Source organism: Uloborus diversus, chromosome 9, assembly GCF_026930045.1.
Source record: "Uloborus diversus isolate 005 chromosome 9, Udiv.v.3.1, whole genome shotgun sequence".
Lineage (NCBI taxonomy): Eukaryota > Metazoa > Arthropoda > Arachnida > Araneae > Uloboridae > Uloborus > Uloborus diversus.
In genome coordinates, this window is record NC_072739.1 from 85,461,946 (window position 1) to 85,481,017 (window position 19,072).

The following is a 19,072-nucleotide window of genomic DNA, read 5'->3' on the forward strand; positions in this document are numbered from 1 at the left end:
TCCCTGACTCCCATTTACCATTTTTCCAAAAATACAAATCCCCTCCGAGTGCAAATTCTTGATGTCTGTGAAGCATAATTGTTTAAATTAGGGACTGATAATATTTTTATATTTTCTGCTGCTTTTTGAGCATGTTTGCCAAGTGTTAGAATTGTTTTCCTTGTTGCAATTTCAGATTGCAGCATCAACAAAAACATCAAAAATCATTACATTTAATGCTCATGGTAATGCACCTCTCTCCCTCTATAAATTAATTATCTACAGTAGCCAAAATTAATAGAAACAACCAATGAAAAATTCAATGGTTGATCATATAGCTTTCTCGTGAAATGTGGAAAACCCTTCCCAAAGCAAAAGTCTAGTTATGGCCCTGATGTAAAGGATTTATTTAATGTAATGCAACCTTAAGGCATTTGTGAATAAGCTTTTTCCTTTCAATTTTTAAAAGGCATTTGCCCCTCCCCCTTTTTTTATAAACTTTTTGCTTCCTTCCTCCACACAAACTGAATGTCTGCTTCATTTACTCAGTCTATTAAACCTTAAATTTTGTATAAAAATAAATAAATATCAAAATACATATTTTAAAGGAAGAGATATTTATAAAATTTCAAATGTTTGTGTTAGTGTAATTAAACAGGCTTTCATGATTGTACATTTGTTTAAGTCTAAAAGTAAGTTTTAAACTGAATATTGCCAACCCAGGCAATTATATAATTTACTAAAATAAGATTCTACCCCCTAAAATGTAACACCATAGTAATCTTTCTACTAAGCATACAATTTAGGAACAATTGCTTACTTCCAAAAATAAAAAACATTATTTTGTAGTGAACTAATACATTAACTTTAAGTATAAGAGAGTTACATTTTTTTTTTTTTGCAAACTACCACACCTTTTGAATGCTAAAAAATTCGATTTCTGCAAAAATATTTGAGACCATATAATACAATTTGAAAACTACTGAACTGAATGTCTAAAAAATCGCAAATAAATTAAGTTAAAAAGTGACAAATCAAAAAACACTAGAAATAATATACATCATGTATGAAAGATATAAGATAAGTAAGTAAAAAAAGAAAAGGACAAATGCAGAATGACAGGTTTCTATTCACAAAGGTATGTTTAAATCATAAAATATTTCATCAGACATCTATTAAACAGCTAGATTTTCTAACTGTTTAATAAATGTTTGATTGTATAAAATAAGCAAAAAATAACAAAATTTATTATTTTCATTAGGAATAGATTACATAGATAAATGTAAAATATAACTAACATTCTTCTTTGTTGGTTCTCAGCTTGAATGTTTCCATCGCATATTTTATGAGTAACTTGAACTGCCAAAAATACAGAAAGAGAAAATATATTGCATTTAGGATACAAATTTTAAAAACATAAAACATTGACTATTAAAAAGACATAGTATTTATAATCATATATATATAAGCATTTGAATTTGTATGGTTGAGAATGTAACATAGAAAGACTCGAGGTAATTGCATTTATTAGTTTAACTCATGAGAAAGCACTGTGATTCTTACTGACTCTATCTCTACATATTTGTCAGAGCCTCTTAGGGTACTGAAATCTTTACTAATAATAAAGCTGAAAGTTTGTCTGGATCTCTGTGATGCTCATCGCACCTAGACCGTTCGGCCGACTTTCATGAAATTTAGCACAAAATTAGTTCGTAGCATGGGGCACCTGGAAGTGATTTTTTGAAAACTCGATTTTATTCTCTTTCTATTCCAATTTTAGGCCCATTTTTCACATAAATTTGATAATATGAGGGAGAAATATTTCATTCACAGTTTTAAGTTTTAGGTCATTCGAAGCTTAGAATTTCCTGCATCAGATGAAGTTTGTTCGAAGTTTCTACAAGCCTTAGGAGAGCTGTAGGAATTGTTTTGCAGAAAACCAACATCCAAGGCTTATTTTAAGCAAGCCAATTCTAAATGATTAATCCTGAGAATAAAATAAAAAATTAAAGATAAATGGAAATTATTTTCGAAGCGGAAATTAAATTTGTATGTTACCATGGTTACATCTTTTACTCCATTTCACTGTTTTGTTGCTTTATTTTTTGCTTTAAACATTTTTAAAAATATGCTTATTTTGGCAATCAATTCTTTTCTTTTATTGAAAAGGATCTAAACTAAAATATTTTAACTGTTAAGAAAAAGTTGTCTGCTTTTATTTTCTTAGTTTTTATGGAATTAGATTCAGTAAATTGTTAAAATATTGAATTACAACCTTCTTTTGATAGTGTTTAATTTTGGAAAAATGTCCTATTTTGAATTTTAAGCACGGAAGGGAAACTTCCTACCTCTTTGACAATATTTCTGAGGCTTTTGCTGGTTTCTGTTATGTTACATACTAAGTTTTCAAATCTGCTAAAAACATGAAAAAGTCTTGGAGGGGAAAAAAAACCCTTAAGGCCTAGTAGACGTTAACTGTCAACATACAGGTGAACGAAATGACCTTTTACTACGGGCAAAGTCGTCCGGGTACTGGTAATAAATAAAAAACTGGAGCAATACCTGAGAGGCCCAGCATTGTCTGTGAGAAACAAATAACACTCAGCAGTGAAGGGAAAAATAAACCATAATACAGTGCCTGTCGCTTATTAAAATCACATTCATTTTGTGGAAACTTGATTTTATAAAGCGAGTGATTTTATAAACCAACATGTGGAAAAAATATTTTTAATTTTAAATACTCTAAAGAAGAAAGGAATTGTTATTTTTTGCATTTTAAAGTTTTTCAAAACACAGTTAACATTTTAAGTAAATATAATTTTCATTTTTATTTGCACAAAGGTCTTAAAATATTGGTGTACTGCTCTTTGATTAATAAAATTTGAAAGCGAAAATTTAACATTGTTTGAAAGTTTTTAGAAGTTCTTGTAATTTTGACATTTGGTCTAAAGTGCATCAAGTACTTTTTTGACATCTTTGAAGAGGATAAATTTGACACTGTGATTTCCCTCAGCTTTTGAGACACTCTTCCACTTCTTGGTGCAACATAACTTTGGAATTTATCATGTCTGTTGCAATTTTCAACATAATTATAGCTATTGTTCTCAAATTTCAGCATACCCCCCAAAAGCTTGATTTTGTAAAACATCAGTAATGATTTTATTGAAGCATGGGTTTAACATTTTTTGATATTGTAAAGAATTCTGTTCTTACAGATTTGATTTTAAAAAGCGACAGATTGTGCAATTCAATGATTTTATATGTGGCAGTTTAACAGCATTAAACGCCAACACTGTTGGCCCCCCACTTTATCGAATATTGTCGGTTCTGAGAAATATTATTCGATTAAGCGGGGTATTTGATTAAGAGGGGAAATTTTTTTACCTCTCTAAATTGACAACATTTGTCTTATAACGTAATATGTGTAAATCAATAGCTATATAAAGAAAATAAACTAATGTAATTGGTAAAAAGTTTTTTGAAATAAATTAAATAAACAAATAATTTTTTAAAAACTCCATAACAGTGGATTGCTTGCTCATAGCCTTTTAGGAACACTTTTCTGACTCCCTTTTTCCCCCTCCTCGTCTACCGTGTTTTACATTTAATATTTATAAATTTATTATAGTCTAAAATGTGTGTCTTTCTTTGTGTTATTTAATTTCATTATCGATTGTGGTATGTACTTTTTTTTTGCCATGGCAAAGACAGAAAAAATTTGATAGGATAGTGGAAATGTTTTGATGGAATATGACTGTTGTTTTTCTCACCCGTTGTGGGCGAAATGTATTACTTTATATTTTTACATCAATAATTATTCTTACTTTAATTTATTTATAATTTATTCAAAATTTTTTTCAGCCAAAATATTTGCAAAAGATGATCAATATTATTCGATTATCCAGGGAAATTATTCAATTAAGCGGGAATCTTTAACATTGAATTTATGGGAAAATATTCGGTTCCGGGAGGTTTTATTCGTATAAGCAGGGTATTCGTTTCTCTGTTATCTGATTAAGCGGGGCAGACAGTATTTCTATTTGCCAACAACTTCCTTAAATGGATTTTAAAAATAAACTTTTGAAATTCTGAATTTTTTTAGTTCATTTTAATATTTAAAAAAAAGGTAGAATAATATTTGATATTTTCAATTATATTTTATTAAAATGGTGGTACAGTAAAATCTCGTTACAACTAACTTCAAGGGGCTAGTTTTTCTTCGTTGTCACAGAAATTTCGTTGTAATGGAATTCAAGCAATGTAATTGCTTTTAAACTGGGACTAAAAATTTATTTCATTGAAATGGACATTTCGTTGTATAGGTATTTGTTGTAACAAGATTTCACTGCATAAATAACAATAAAAAAAGAAATGTTGCTTTAATTCAATTAGAAATTCAGAATGCTACTCATAAGAAAGGAATGATTCAATCTTCCAAGAATCATCCAAAGAATATGTTATGAAATAGGTGATACATCTCCCATATACTCCTAAACCTGATTTCGTGTGGTGGATACAGACCGCATAAAAGAAATTCGTCCAAAACTTCACGAGTAGCTATAAAAAATAGTTTTGGCAATACAGTTAAAAATATTTTTTGAATGTGGTGGATAGGGATCGCATAAAAAAAGTCTCACATAGAAAATTCCCAAAAACCTTACAAAATCACTAGGAATTGTTTCTTTAAACAGTACCAAACTAAACTAACTGATGATAATTTTGCTGAATCATCAGAAAAAATTTCCCGAATAAGGAAATTTTTGGGAGGTCACAGTGACTTCCCAAGGGGTTTGAGTGTATGTGGTATCAAAATCCAGAAGGCTCAATTAGGAATAAGAAACAAGAATAATGGTAAGACATATATTACTTAATTGACTGTTTTAGCTTCACCAAAATGCTACTCACAGTATGACATATTATACAGTGAGAAGCAAAGGGATGTAAATGGCAAAATGAAAAATTTGGAGATAATCAGTACAATTGGTAGGCTAAGTTCTCCTCTATTTTGGGGCAGGATATAGAACTATAAACCCTAGTAGGAGTAGTTATGCAGCATGACTTAGAAAAACTTTTCAATGAAAGCCTACCTAGGACCTTATCTTTAAAAGCGTTTTACTCAAAACTTGAAAATATCCACTGACATCCCTTTGCTTCTCATTGCTTCATATATGAATATATTTTATATAAATGCAATTGTTTATACAGTTAGGTTTTAAATTTTTTAAACTGATGAGGTATCATCAAACTTTACCAGGCTCAATTATGAATTTAAAATAAGTTCTGAAATATATTTTTGAATAAATCATTAACTATGTTTGGTTTCCTCTGAAACAGAAAAGAAGAAAAAAGAAATTTACTTTTATTTTGTACGAAAAAAAGCATCTCTCCCTCCCCCCCCCCCTTCAAAAAGACTTTTAGCTTTGGTTTCCTCTGAAAATTGTATACTTCTAAACCACCGAACTTTTAATGTAAACTCCATGGTAGATAGCAATTCAGTTACATTATTTAGCTCAAAAGTTTAGGAATGAAATGTTCAAGGTTGGTGAAAAAATTAGCAAAAACACTTAACATTTTTATATTAAAAATCAGTCGCAGATTTAGTAAAATGTACATTTTAGGTTCGATTACTTATGTTACATTTTGCAGACTAAAAATTTATTACAATAAAAAGCAAAACATAACTTTAACTATTTTAATAATTTCAGCAAAACTGTATGACTAGAATGAAAATCTAAATTAAAAACTAATTCTAAGTTTTAAAACTGAATTGAAACACAATTTCTTACCAAGAATTTGCAATTTTTCTACAAGTGATGTACATCCTAATAATTTTTTTAGCAAAGAAATGCATTCAGCATGTACTGCTGAATTTTCTGTAGTAACATTACCAATGCCAAAGTTGGATGGGTTGGAGCATCGTGGGGTTGACATGCTTTCATAAATTTTGTACTCTGATGATATATTCAAAATTCTAAACAAAAATATGTATAAAACATTGAATAAAATATAAAAATATTTAAGTCTGAATTTCTATACTTAACCAAAATAAATAAATAAATAATAAAATTAATAAAATGAACTAATAAATAAAAAAAAAATATAATAATAAAAAAAATTCCAATGCTCAGGTCGAGATCTATAATATACATTTCCCCCAAAATTTCAGACAGTAATTTTTCAGGTTTATGTTGGGGAGGGGGGCAAAATTTTGAAGGATGAAAAATGCTGAGAGGCTAATAACAAAGTAATTTCCAGCAAAGCGCATGCCTATTTGAAATGGGTTAATTTTTTGCATGGAAAGCAGGACGAGGGGTCATTGTTTTAAGCTACACAAATCCAGGCTAATTTGTCAAGTAGGAAAAATCATTACTTTAGGATGGTTGTGGGCACTCTTGGAACAATTCATCGAAAGAGGCTGTAATGAGCAAGGGGGTAAATAGCTTTAATGGTGCCACCCCCCTAAGCACAAGGTTGCACCCTTCTTAATATTGCAAAGACCCCCCCCCCAAAAGGGGGAAAATACCCTTCAAAACACCCCCTAAAAATTTCAATGGCACAGTCTGCGTCATGACCCCTCCCCCTAGGTGGGCACCCCTGCCTTCAGGGTCGGATTTAGGGGAGGGCAGGCGGGGCTACTGCCCCGGGGCCTCCACAACAAAGGGGCCCCCACAATAAAATTTTTACAAAATATCCTAACTTTCACATGTTGAAAATATCGGATATATACATATATATGTCAAAATATTCAGATATATATCAAAGTATCGGATATTTTTGAAAATATGATGATCTTTTCGAACCCTGATTAGGGACTTCCACTCCTTCGTTGCCCCGGGGCCTCCACACTTCCAAATCCGGCCCTGCCTGCCTTTGTGCCATTGATCTTCATTGATGACTAATAAACTGACTAGGACCAACCTAGTTGGGCCCAGAGCCTGTTGCTGTATAAGGATTTGCAGACACTTGTTGCTTGTAGGGAAAAAACTACCAGTTAGTAGAGCATCTGCAAATGCAGAGAGAAAAGGAGTTGCAGACTCCTTTGGCTGTAGGAAAAGAAACTCCAATACGACTGGAGAGGTCCCTCTTCTGTGTACCAATTAGTTTTTAGAATGCTGGAGAAGGAGCGAAACTGCTCACATATTACACTGTTGATGAGTGCAGGTGGGAGAAACTGACTATTTTCTTGGAACAATTCGGTTTCGGTGAGAGAGAAAGAGTCGTTATCAGATTTAAATAGACCAGTGGTTGAAAGGTTCCTGGAGAGAAAATTAGGGAAGGGAGAGGGCTTACTACTTAAATGCTACAAATTATTTCTAGGCAAGCACATGTCCAATGCATTAAAGATTGATTTCCAATACCTTATTAATTCATTTTTGAAGTCACTTGATCATTAGATCATTAAAAAAATAAACAAAGGGAGAGCAAAAAATGGTTTAGAATGTGGTTTCTTGAAATTATATGCATTCAAAGAAAATTGCCCTAGTTAAAATTATTTTCAAGAATTGTCCCACAAGGGTATAATAAAGACAATATGTATTATTTTTCAAATGTGTTTTTGTTTTGGGGACAAAGCTATAACTTTGTCAATAATTCATCAAATTCATGTGTTAGGTAGACATCATTTAAAAGTGTTTTCACCGCTTTTGGCAAAAAATAAACAGACGGCTCAGATTAAGGTGGCTTTTCAAAAAAATTGTTTTATTCTCTTTTTTTTTTAAAATTAAGCATTTCTTTCATGTATTGTGCCCCATGGGTGAAGTCGGTGGTTAGAGGATCACAAATGAGAACATAGTTGGTCCAATCGCACTGTGGAGTTTGTTGTTTTGGAATGACTTTTTCCCTCTGGGTTCTTGATCTAAATTTCTGAGAATATATAATCTAAACTTACTGCAAGATTCTGAACCACAGTTGTACTTTTGCATTATATTGGAAAAGAAAACTTTTATTTTTAGCACAATAAATCACAGTATCTAAGTAATATTTCATTAAAGTTTTTTTTTTGTGTGTTTCCTCAATACTTTATTGAAGTACAAAAGTAAAGCATAATTTTATTTTATTTTTCACCACCATTGTTGAAAAACAAACAATACCCATTCTTGCAAGTTAACTCTGACTGTTTTTGGAAAATTAATTAAATTAAATTGAATTTCCACTGTCAAGCACAAATGCTTTGCATGTGTCAGCTAGTACACAATGCTTCCTTTAAGTTGAAATACTAATAAAATAATTTACTTAACTTGTCTCTTAATGCATTTTTTAAAGCTGCATGCATGTTAAAAAAACATACATTTACTCCCTTTAAATATAATCGTATTACATACAAAAGCAAAATATTAAAAATTGTAAAAGAAAATAAATTTCTGTACCTGCACAAAACTATAAGAGTAGGCCAAATGGGCTTTAAGAGATGTTCTTCGGTCAATTTGTAGCACAGAACTTCTGAATCATCAGGAAGCAATGATTTATATACCAAATAAAAAATTTCGAGAAAATTTCCAATGGTCCTTGTTATCTCAGATGAAGTATTTTCAAATACAGATTTTAGATATACTAATTTTGGCAAAGGTATCCTCATATTTTTTTCTTCTGAAGATTTGAGCATAAGCTCTGTATCAAATTCTTCTAACTTGTAAGAACTTTCTAACTGGTGATCTATAAAACATTACTTAGCTTAATCAAATGTTTTAAGTCAATAAAACACATTGGCATTTTATAACACATTAGAAAAAATTTTCAACACACAATACATAACTATTTCCTTTATACAGAGAAACTTTGGTAACTCAACATGAGGATAACTTGACTACCCCGGTAACTCGACATTTATTTTTCTTATAGTTGGCCCAATGCTAATTTCAATGCGCAAAAACCTCTCTACATGTATATTGACACACAATTGCAGAAACCCTTAGAAGTCGACATCCAATTGTTATTGTAGTCCAATTTTCGCTACCAGCATTCTATCATATTGACCTCTTCTCAGATTTTATGCCGCGGTTTCTAGGTCAGTGAAATCTTTTCTGGAAAGCTCTTTTAGAGAATTTTATCCTTAGTCCAGGGGAGTCAGTCACCACACTCTGTGCTGTTAGTGTAATTCTAAAAGGCTAGGAAAGGGTAGGATAAAAACACCCATGGTACATTTCTCATTGTCATGATCCATAGAAGTCCTAGAGAGAAAAAATGCACCATAACATGTTTTGCACATGCTGCTCACATGTTTTGAGCAGGACTTTTTGTCTTTAACAGGTCTGACTGACAAGCTGTTTCACATTCAAATATTCAAATAATATTAGCGATTTTATTGTGTACTTTTCAAAAAAAAGAAAAGAAAAGAAAATGAAAATTTAATGGGACTTTGAAATAATATGAATCAAGAAATTATATCAAAACCAAGCATTAAGAAGCAAAATTTTATAATAGCTGAAATTTCGGTTTAATAAAATATGCAAACAAAAACTGGAAACCAAAACATACAATGGCCCCACTGATCGAAAATTAGATTTGCTATAAACAATAGTACAGCTTAATTCTTTAGCATAGCTCAAATTAAAACCATTAGGAACAGCATGAAAAAACTTTATCAACTTCTTTTACTAATAACAAAACGTATACTATCAGCTTTTCTGTAGTAATAAAATTTGTCAAGCAACAGCAATGAAACAAAATAAAAAAATAAAGAATTATCTATTCTATTTATTTTACTTCATATTTTGCTTCAGCTACATTACTTTATTTTTCCTTTGCCAAATTTAGTTCATGTTTTATCCCAATGTTATTTTCTTACTATGTATTGGAAACAAAATAATTTTCACTTTTTTCTTTTTAGAACACTTTTGAGTTTTACACAGGCAACCCAATCTTTCAAGCTAGTGACAAACACAATTTTTTATACCAGTTTCATAAAAAAAAAGTAAAAAACCCTGTTTTAGTCAATATTGTACATTTTTTAACAGTATATTAAACAAAAATGAAATTATATCTTAAAATTCGCGTTATATCAAAAACCTTGTGGTATTAAATTCAAGTTTTGTACCTTGTAATATTGAATCTGTGCTATAAATAATCGCAAATTATGTACCATGTAGTATCGAAACCGTGTTATACGAGGACGCCTGTATATGTGTTTAAGAGTTACAAATAACCCACATATTTGTGCAAAGAAATACGCTGAAAATAGCGTTTTTGGCTAAGTTGAAACACATGCATTCAACTTCATTGCAAAGAAGTTGTAACGTAAATTTATATACTTTTTCTACTGTTTTGCAACTGTAGTCTGATTTCACTTAAAAAACTCGAAAGATTCTTTAAAATATCTTTAATTAAACTTCATAAAATTAAAAGCAAACATGAAAAAGAATTGGCAAATAATATTAAAATAAACTAAACTTCATAATCACACTTAAAGTTTTCAAGAGTCAAGTTTAAATGAAAACAAGCATAACAGAAATAAAATGCAAGGAAAAAAGAAGTACTAAAACTGAAATTACAGGCATTATATAGCAGTTTCTTTTTGCGCCACTTAAAGTCAAAATCAAATTTGGATTCTGAACAGAAGTATCTTATCATTTTGGAGTTGATTTTAAAAGAACTTATAATTTAAACAAGAGAAATTTATATTTCAGTGGATTAACTATTTTAGTAAGCTTTCTTCCCCCACCCCTCTTTTTTTTTTTTTTGTATTTGAGGTGGAATCCATCCTAGTTTTAAGAGGAAAAATGGCTTTTTAAAAATATGAAACATTATTTAGGGAGAAAAGGCAATTTTACTTACCTATTAAAGCCGGAACATAGTCTGAATACTGTTTAAAAATATGATCCACTTCTCGTTTAATTTTTGTTTGTATCATAATCATCCAATGTAAAAGTGGATGAGTGGGACATCTGAAATATTCTTAATTAAGTAAAAAAAAAAAGTTATTTGAAAAAAAAAAAGATAAATTATAATTTTAGAAATGTTTACATAATCTGACTGCTCAATTAATAAAGCAATCAGTACACAAGACTTAAATCTTTTATATCAATTAAAGTTGTAATATTTATCTCTACGTAGTATAAAATGAAGTCTCCAAAAAGTGTCTGTATGTTTGAATTTGCAAAACTTGAGAGCTACCTGGCCGATTTCGCTGAAATTTTCACAGTTTGTTCCTTTAAGTCCTGAAAAGGTTTGCCGACCAGTTCGAAAAAAGTTCGATGAATAGTTCTCTTTTTATTCCAATTTAGGCCTAATTTTCACATAAATTCCTAAATATGGGGGTGAAAAATTACTTGCACGTATTATTATGATCGTTGGAAAGAGTAGAGTTTCCTGCATTCCACGCAATTTGTTTCAATGCCTACTACTTATGGCGGGAGTTGTTTGCTTTTTCAGCTCGAATTTGTTTAAGCTGAGCTGAAATTTAGGCACTACTTTCTTCATTAAATCTATCAATAAAAAATGACAAAATTGTCCCACAGTTTTCTTTTTGACACCATTGGAAAAAAGCGACATTTTTTACTCTAGATCTATCTTGACCCCCAAGGTCGAAAAACTAAATTTCTAACTCAAAAGGAAAAAAAGTTATAAGCCTTTTTAAATCAAGTTCCAAAAATCTCATCTTCATTCAAGTTGTTAACCATTTTATTTTCGCGTTTTCACGGTTAGGCTTTTTGAATCCATTGCTTCTTTCCATCTTTCTCTTTTATTTTGTGTTTCCATGGTTATGCTTTTAAAATTCATCTTTCTCATTTCTTAAAGTATTATAATATTTGTTGTCAATGTTTGGAAGGGAAATTTTGCATGATGTCTTTTTTTTCTTTTATTTAGTCTTGATTGTTAAATATACATTACGTGACAAATTTATTTTCAAGGTAGATGGGGCAAAGTCGGGCAATGCAGCTAATAATATTTATAAGTGGTGATATACAAAATCATACCTGATAATTTTCATGAATACTTTTTGAGATGCTTCCGATACAGAGTATTCTGTGCAATTCAATTTCCAAGAGCAAGGCCACATCTATGGAGCAGAAAACAGAAATATTATTATAAAATCTAATTTATACTAATATAAATTTAAATGAATTATTACTAACTAAACGCAATATCTAGAGTTAAGTGATCCCAGAGGTTCCTAAAGTGGACCTCTAAATGTTAAGTCTTACTTGCAAGTAGTTCATGTCAGCAAAAGAAAAATTTGGAAGTACATGAAATATAATGGATCCCTTTTAAGCATAAAAATTCAGGCATTCATAACTGCTATAGTTTTTCTATGAAGTGGTCTGAAAGTGAGCATACCCTCTCTTATTTTCAACATTATGTCAGCTATGGTTGAATATTTATTATACACATTCGTCTTCAAGTCTTAAGAATGATAAACATTGGTGGAACACCATCCATGTCATAACATAGCTAAATTCTGAGCCATATTCTCAGATGATTTGCAGAGTTTTGGAAATGTTTTGCAGCAAAACATTTGCGAGAACATGTTGTAGAATTCAGCTATCTTAGGACATAGATCGTGTTCCAGCAAAGTTAATGACTCTTATGACTTCAAGGTAACTGAGAATAACAAACATTCAACCATAGATGACATAATATTGAAAATAAAAGGGGGTATGCCCACTCTCCAATCACTCTATATATTTTACAAATTTTCACCTATGTAAAGTATAACCCTGATTTAACGATTGTCAAGGGACTGGAAAAGTTATCGTTAAATTGAGGAGCATAGACAACCAATGTATTCAAATCCGGACCTGTGAGATGTTTCATTAAATCGTTCAGTCGGGTATTGTTAAAGAAAAGTTATACTGTACTTATATCAGAGTTTAATGTCAAATTTGACAGCTAAAAGTTTTTGAAATTAAATAGTTGGTGATTGTACAAGTACATAGTAGTAAAATTAAAAAAAAAAAAAAGAACCATAGATAAATAAAAATCATTGAAAATGGCAGACTGGTTTCAGCACCGATTGCTCTTTTCATTTAAATCAAGCGAAAAAAAAAAAAAAAAAAAAGATGTACATGCATTTTTTATCTCAACTATTTTACTTGAAGAATTTTACTTCTTGAAATTTTATTTATTTCTTGTAATTAATATTGGAGCAATGCACATTCTTATATGCTCTCATTCAACATTGCTTAGATACAATACCAAGGAATGGCAATTTTTGTTTCAAAACAATTTCACTTATTCAACATAATTTAACTGAACCAATATCTGAGAAAATAGGGAAAAAATTTTCAAGAATTTAACTCAATATATTCCACAAATCGTCAGTTTACATGAAATAAAAGAATGAATTTATGAACTTCCAAGCTGCATGTTAGATAAAAAACATCAATTTACCTCTGTTTTAGCATAATTTACAACACTGAAGTATATCTGCCTTTTTTCTTTTTCTTTCTCATTTAGAGGGGAATTGATTTGAAACAATTTCCTGAAAGGAGTAAGAAAGGATATGGAGAATTGTTTTTAATAGGAAAGTGACTCTTAAATCTTAAATAAAAAAAAAAAAAAGTTACATATAATAGCTTGGTAAATAATTAGAGCAAAAAAAAAAAAAAAAAAGAGATTTCATAATTTTTTTCAATAGACAACACAATAAAACATGTAAGGAGTATGTGAAGGAAAATAATCCCCACCTGATTTCCTTTTCCATCATTTGCACTCTTTCTTTTTGAAGTTTCTTCACAGCCTATAAGGAAAGTTAAGGGAAAACATAGGAGTGATGTTTTTGACATTAACTTTTCTTACCAGAGGGTTGTAGTCCAAAAACATTTTATTCATTAAAAAATTACCAAAACCTTTGCATCTTATATTTGCAGAATTGGTTCAATACAGCCATTTTAATTAAGGAAATTTTTTTTTTGAGATACAAGCACAAAAATGATGAAGAGAAGTCATCTCAATGATATAAAATTGTCCAAAGCACAATCAACAAAAGGATACAGCATCATATTTTGCTTTTGTAACAATTCGATTTTCAGCTAGTCTTCGCTCCAATTCCAATTTCTGAGAGGGAAAAAAACCTTTTAAAAATAGTTGCATGAACGTAAAATTTTCCAGAGCCTTTTCATCAATATCAACAAGAATTCAACATGTATCAAGGAGTTAAAAAAATATTATGTTTATTAATGTTGATTGAATTTTAGGTTTTGATGAAGGAATTCCAAGGTACTGAAATTGCTGTTTTTTGTGAAATCCAAATTTTACGTAAAATGAAATAAATATGCAATTTATAGAAAGTGTTAAAATAACATTGCAATCTATAGTTTATTCCCTTCACAATAAATAAAAGTTGATGAAAGGCTGTGCATTGTATTCTACCAAGTGCCAAGTCCTGATTAATGCAAGGGCCAACTAAGACCAAGCCTTTAGGTCCCTTAAATTTAGTTTGCTTTCTTTTTTTTATTTTTCTTGGTTTATAAATCTTATTTTTTACTTCTAATTTTTTTCATTTTTAAAGGATGTTTCAGAACTGTTAAGTACCCAAAAGCAAAGACTAGAAATTGGGATAGATTTCATTTTAAAAAGGGGCGATAGGTTGAGGATGGACACTTTCCGCTCGCACTTGCTGTCTCTGTCTTTTTCGAGGCTACTTTGGAAGAACTGCTGAATGCGCCATTTTGCACTCTTTACTTCTGGGTTTTATTTTGGGGGTTGGGGTCCCTATTTTAAAAATATATCAGAGCAGACCCGAGGCATGTGGGTCTTTCTCTAGAAAATCTAACTTTTGAACGCAAATATTTTTAAATTTTGAAACCTTTTGTTTTCTGTTTTTTCAGTCTTACATGAAAATGATACTTACTAGAACTAACCATAAACAATGGCCTAGCTAAGTTCCAATTATTTTACTCATAAATAAAAAAATTTAAAATATGCCTTGTTCATGGAATTAAAAAAAAGAAAAAAACTTTTAATATTTAAAAATTGAGGCCAATTTAATATCAAAGTAGTAATTTTGTCAATTGTGTAAACAATCAGCTATTTTGATGAGTAGTGGGAATATAATATTAAGCTCTCTTAATTAAAGTACGGCTTAATTAGTAGTTTCAAATGTAAGTTAAAAAAATAATTTAATAAATTTGAGGATAACTAGCAATTTATAATTTTGATAGAATCCCTATTATTGATCTATTTCCCGTCCATCATTTATTTTCACCTCAGAAATAATGACATTGATAAGGTCTGTCACGGAGGTGAGATTTACTGCAGTAAGGAATTTTCCACTAATATAGGCCTAATAGATACATTTTTCAGGGAATTTTTTTTTCTTCGTTGCTACAATCTGCAAATGTTAAGCATATGAAAACATGTTTGCTTCTTTTTTTACATTAATTTACATCCCTGAAATTCAAGTTCACGGAGGTGAGAAGTCAGAATAACCACACTAAGTTTTTAAAGCAAAATCTACCTTTTCTTGGTTTTCGAAAAAATCTGACAACTTCTACTATGGCTGAAAATAAACAAGAGGGCTCCCTTGTATCATGGAAAATTAAATTTGATGTCATTACTGCCATGTGTTAATGAGGAATGGCATTTTGTGTTTAGGTAATGGAGGTTCTAATCTATTGTGTGACATGACTCTTTGACAAACTAAAACGAACTAAAACACAATATTAACAAATTAAATATAATTAAACAATTAGAATTTGAAACACTTGTAAAAGGAATAATCAATAAATAAGTATATACTTTTAATTAAACAAGTTATTAGACAACATATACAGTCATACAAGCTGTGTGACATGCCATGGAGGTGAGAATTCACATGTTATGAACCAAAAATATTCTAAAATAAAAATTATTATTAAAAAACTGCTGGCAGGTTAAAATAGATATATTTTTGATGAAATTAAAGATTATTGTCAAATGAATTGTTCCTTAAAGTTTTTCCTGTAAAAGGCATGTGACAGAAAAGTTAACACTTTTTGAAGAATGACCCATGTGCAAAAGTGACCCATGTGGAAGGTCTCGGCTTATGAAAACAGATAATACTGTATTTCAGTTAGAGCCCAGGTTTACAAAGAAACCCCTTTGTATCTGTAGATAGATATATTTAGTTTTATCAAGTCCAATAAAATCATTTTCTTCTTTTTTTTGGTGAATAGTGGTTTAAATGAAATGTTACTATTAAGCATTTTGCACTGCAAATTAGAGCATAGTATTATGCTAAATTGCATTATCGATTGTACAAATAAAGTAAAAACTGCACTTTAGCAACAATTAGATAAAAATAGCTGCCAACCGTTCCATATTTTTTGAAGAACTCATAGGTAATTCCACCATCACAACAATATGAACTAAATTTTTGTATATAATTTCAGTCATGCACAAAGTAATTTGAGCTAAAAATTAAAAATTTGTTGACCAAGTGCCTTTTGTGACTTGTGATGTACTAACCAAAAATTTTATTTTTTCAAATTTCATTTTATTTGTTATTTTTAAAGAGGAGTTTAACTGTCACATGCAGGAAAGTTTCGGATAAGAGTAACAGACATGCTTAAGACCTCGCTCTCAGGTTAACTCAATTTTCTGAGTCTTTTAATGTATTTAGACTTTTAAAACTATTTTTCCCTCATGCAACTATATCTCATCTCACGTTTGGCTGCTTCTGGATACTCGGAACTAGTTTATTCTGTTTTTATATGCTCAATTTTTGAAAAAGGTCTGCCCTCCAGTAACAGACACAGAAAAATCAGATGGAGATCAGACATCAATTTAATGATACACAGTAACAGATAGGATGCGGAAAGGATGACTACTATACAAGATTCCCCTTTTCTCTTCAAAAAATATGCAAAGGTTCTTTATTTTTAGAACCAAAGCTTTAATATATTCAAATGAATATGAAACTCCAGCTGACTTCGTGCAGGCTGTTCTTCACCTACTTCTTCCACCACTGCCTTGTAAATACCAACTGGCTCATAAAATTCACTCTGATAACACTAGATGGTTGCACCATATTTATGAGCCATATCAACATCAGTTTAACCTGCCTAAAAGGCTTACTATTTAAGTCAAAACTTATGACTGTCTGTTACTGGTGGGTGACCTTACCCTACTCTCCCCCCCCCCGCAAAAAAAAAAAAAAAAGGGAATTATTATAATGCTCCATTTAAAACATTAAAAAAAAAAAAAAAAAAGATCACTTGAGAATCCTAGTCTATAAAATAAAACATTGTAATCGAAAAGGTTTAAAAACATTTAGTTGTGAAGGTGTAGGTTTTCGAATACAGGACTTATAAATAATATTTTTTCTCAATTGGAGATAATTTTGCCAGTTATCTGAGAACTTTGTGCATTTTTTTATTGTATACTTCACCTAAAGTTGAGAAATAAACAAATACTTTCAATATTTTGTTTAAGGGAGCAATAGGAGCCTAAAATTTTTTAAATAAAGTGACACTAAATTTATGAACAGTTAAAAATTTTTTTTCTTGTTTGCTAATTTTGTAATTTCTCCCTTTTCTTTAGCTTGTTGGGCAATTTTCAATTCTTAAAATTTTGACCTGTAAAAGTTTTAGACCTTTGTCACCTGTAATAGATCATGAATAACAGTAATTTTTTTATTAGGAATATAAATGACCTATTTTACCCATAGCATGGTTTAAGAGAAACTTCCGCTATATATGAAGCCCTAGCGGCCCTTCAGCTGAACCAATTGAGCCAAAGTTTCAGACATACTTGTTTGAAGGTGTGCACTTCAGATTGTAATTATTTTAAGCAACTCAGAGCTCATAGTTATGCTTACTGTGAGAGAATTTCACTATTTTTAAGTGGTAAGACCCACTTTTTCTTGTGCAAACCAATCAGGATATTGAAAAACTACATGTGACAATAATGATTGGTGCATGGCAGAAGCTACTAACTGGCAAACTCCAACACTTGACTGAAAACTCACCATTTCTGTACTGCTTATTAAATGTGTAACAAAGTTATTTATTAAAAAACACCCTAAGCTAAGATCACAGACATGCTGTACTGCAAGAAACAAGTATAAAAAGGTTTACTAGGTTAGTTTTGGCAGATTTATCAGTAGTTTTCTCCAGTCGATTTTCATACATTCTTAAAATGGACATATTTTCCTTCTGCATTTTTTCATATGCTGGAAATCTGAAAAATAAGAACTGAACAATTACATGTATTTTACAAAATAGATCCATGTATGTTTATGATATGATTATACTTTGTTTCATTTGTATCATCTTCAAGATCAATGAATAAAATACAGGTCAGGACTTCATGTTTAGTCAGCAGTGTAGTATAGTAAGTAACAAAGTCAATAAAATGCTTGATTTTATCAAAACATCTATTTCAAACAAATCTAAGAAGGTTCTTCTGCCTTTGAATAGGAGTTTGGTAAGACCTCATTTGGAGTATTCTGTTCAGTTTTAGTCTCTTTATCTCAAGAAAGAAATTTCTTTATTGGAAAGGGTTCAAAAAAAAGGCTACTAGGCTAGTAAGGGGACTTTAAGATTTAGATTGATACCAGTCTTAAAAAGGTTAATATGTATAACCTAGAGCAAAGGAGAGTCAGAGAAGACATGATTCGGTTATTTAAATTTATCAAAATGAAAGATGTTATTGGGTTACATTTTCGCATGGAAAGCAGGACGAGGAGTCATTGTTTTAAGCTATTCAAACCTCAGGCTAACTTGGAAATAAGGAAAAACTACTACTCTAGTAGGGTTGTAGGCACTTTGAACAGCTTAACGGCAGAGGCTGTAATGAGCAAGGGAGTAGAGCTTTAAGAGAGCCATTGATCATCATTGGGGATTAATAGATTAACTAGGACCAGCCTAGCTGGGCACAGAGCCTGGTGCTGGTAGTCACATTTGTATTGGTATTTATTTGTAATTCAGAATGCAAAAAAGACTAGTAATTTCATTTTTTAAAATTATGAACATTAAAATTTAAAATAAATAGTTGAAGCATTGGATACATACGTTCTAGGTAGATCAGCTTCTAGATCAGGATCTTCATGTTGGTTCTGAACAGGACAAAGGCTCTGAGAATGCACACATGAAATTTTTGAATATTTTGATTTAGAATACATTGCTAGTGTTTGCCCAGTGGTAGAAATTTGACCACAATCATAACTGACAATTTG

General features: G+C 30.7%; 1 protein-coding gene across 2 annotated transcripts in view; it reads right to left on the reverse strand.

Moving 5' to 3' along the window:
* LOC129229481 (uncharacterized) overlaps window positions 1-19,072 on the reverse strand; it is a 46,526-nt gene that overhangs the window by 10,602 nt on the left and 16,852 nt on the right. For both annotated transcript variants that reach the window (XM_054863796.1, XM_054863795.1), the window contains exons 5-14: window positions 18,909-18,980; window positions 17,973-18,075; window positions 13,909-13,971; window positions 13,602-13,654; window positions 13,306-13,396; window positions 11,892-11,974; window positions 10,750-10,859; window positions 8,346-8,631; window positions 5,766-5,950; window positions 1,278-1,338 (exon numbers count right to left, since the gene is read on the reverse strand). In XM_054863796.1, the coding sequence (XP_054719771.1) occupies window positions 1,278-1,338; window positions 5,766-5,950; window positions 8,346-8,631; window positions 10,750-10,859; window positions 11,892-11,974; window positions 13,306-13,396; window positions 13,602-13,654; window positions 13,909-13,971; window positions 17,973-18,075; window positions 18,909-18,980 (1,107 nt within the window). The remainder of the gene's footprint in view (window positions 1-1,277; window positions 1,339-5,765; window positions 5,951-8,345; window positions 8,632-10,749; window positions 10,860-11,891; window positions 11,975-13,305; window positions 13,397-13,601; window positions 13,655-13,908; window positions 13,972-17,972; window positions 18,076-18,908; window positions 18,981-19,072) is intronic.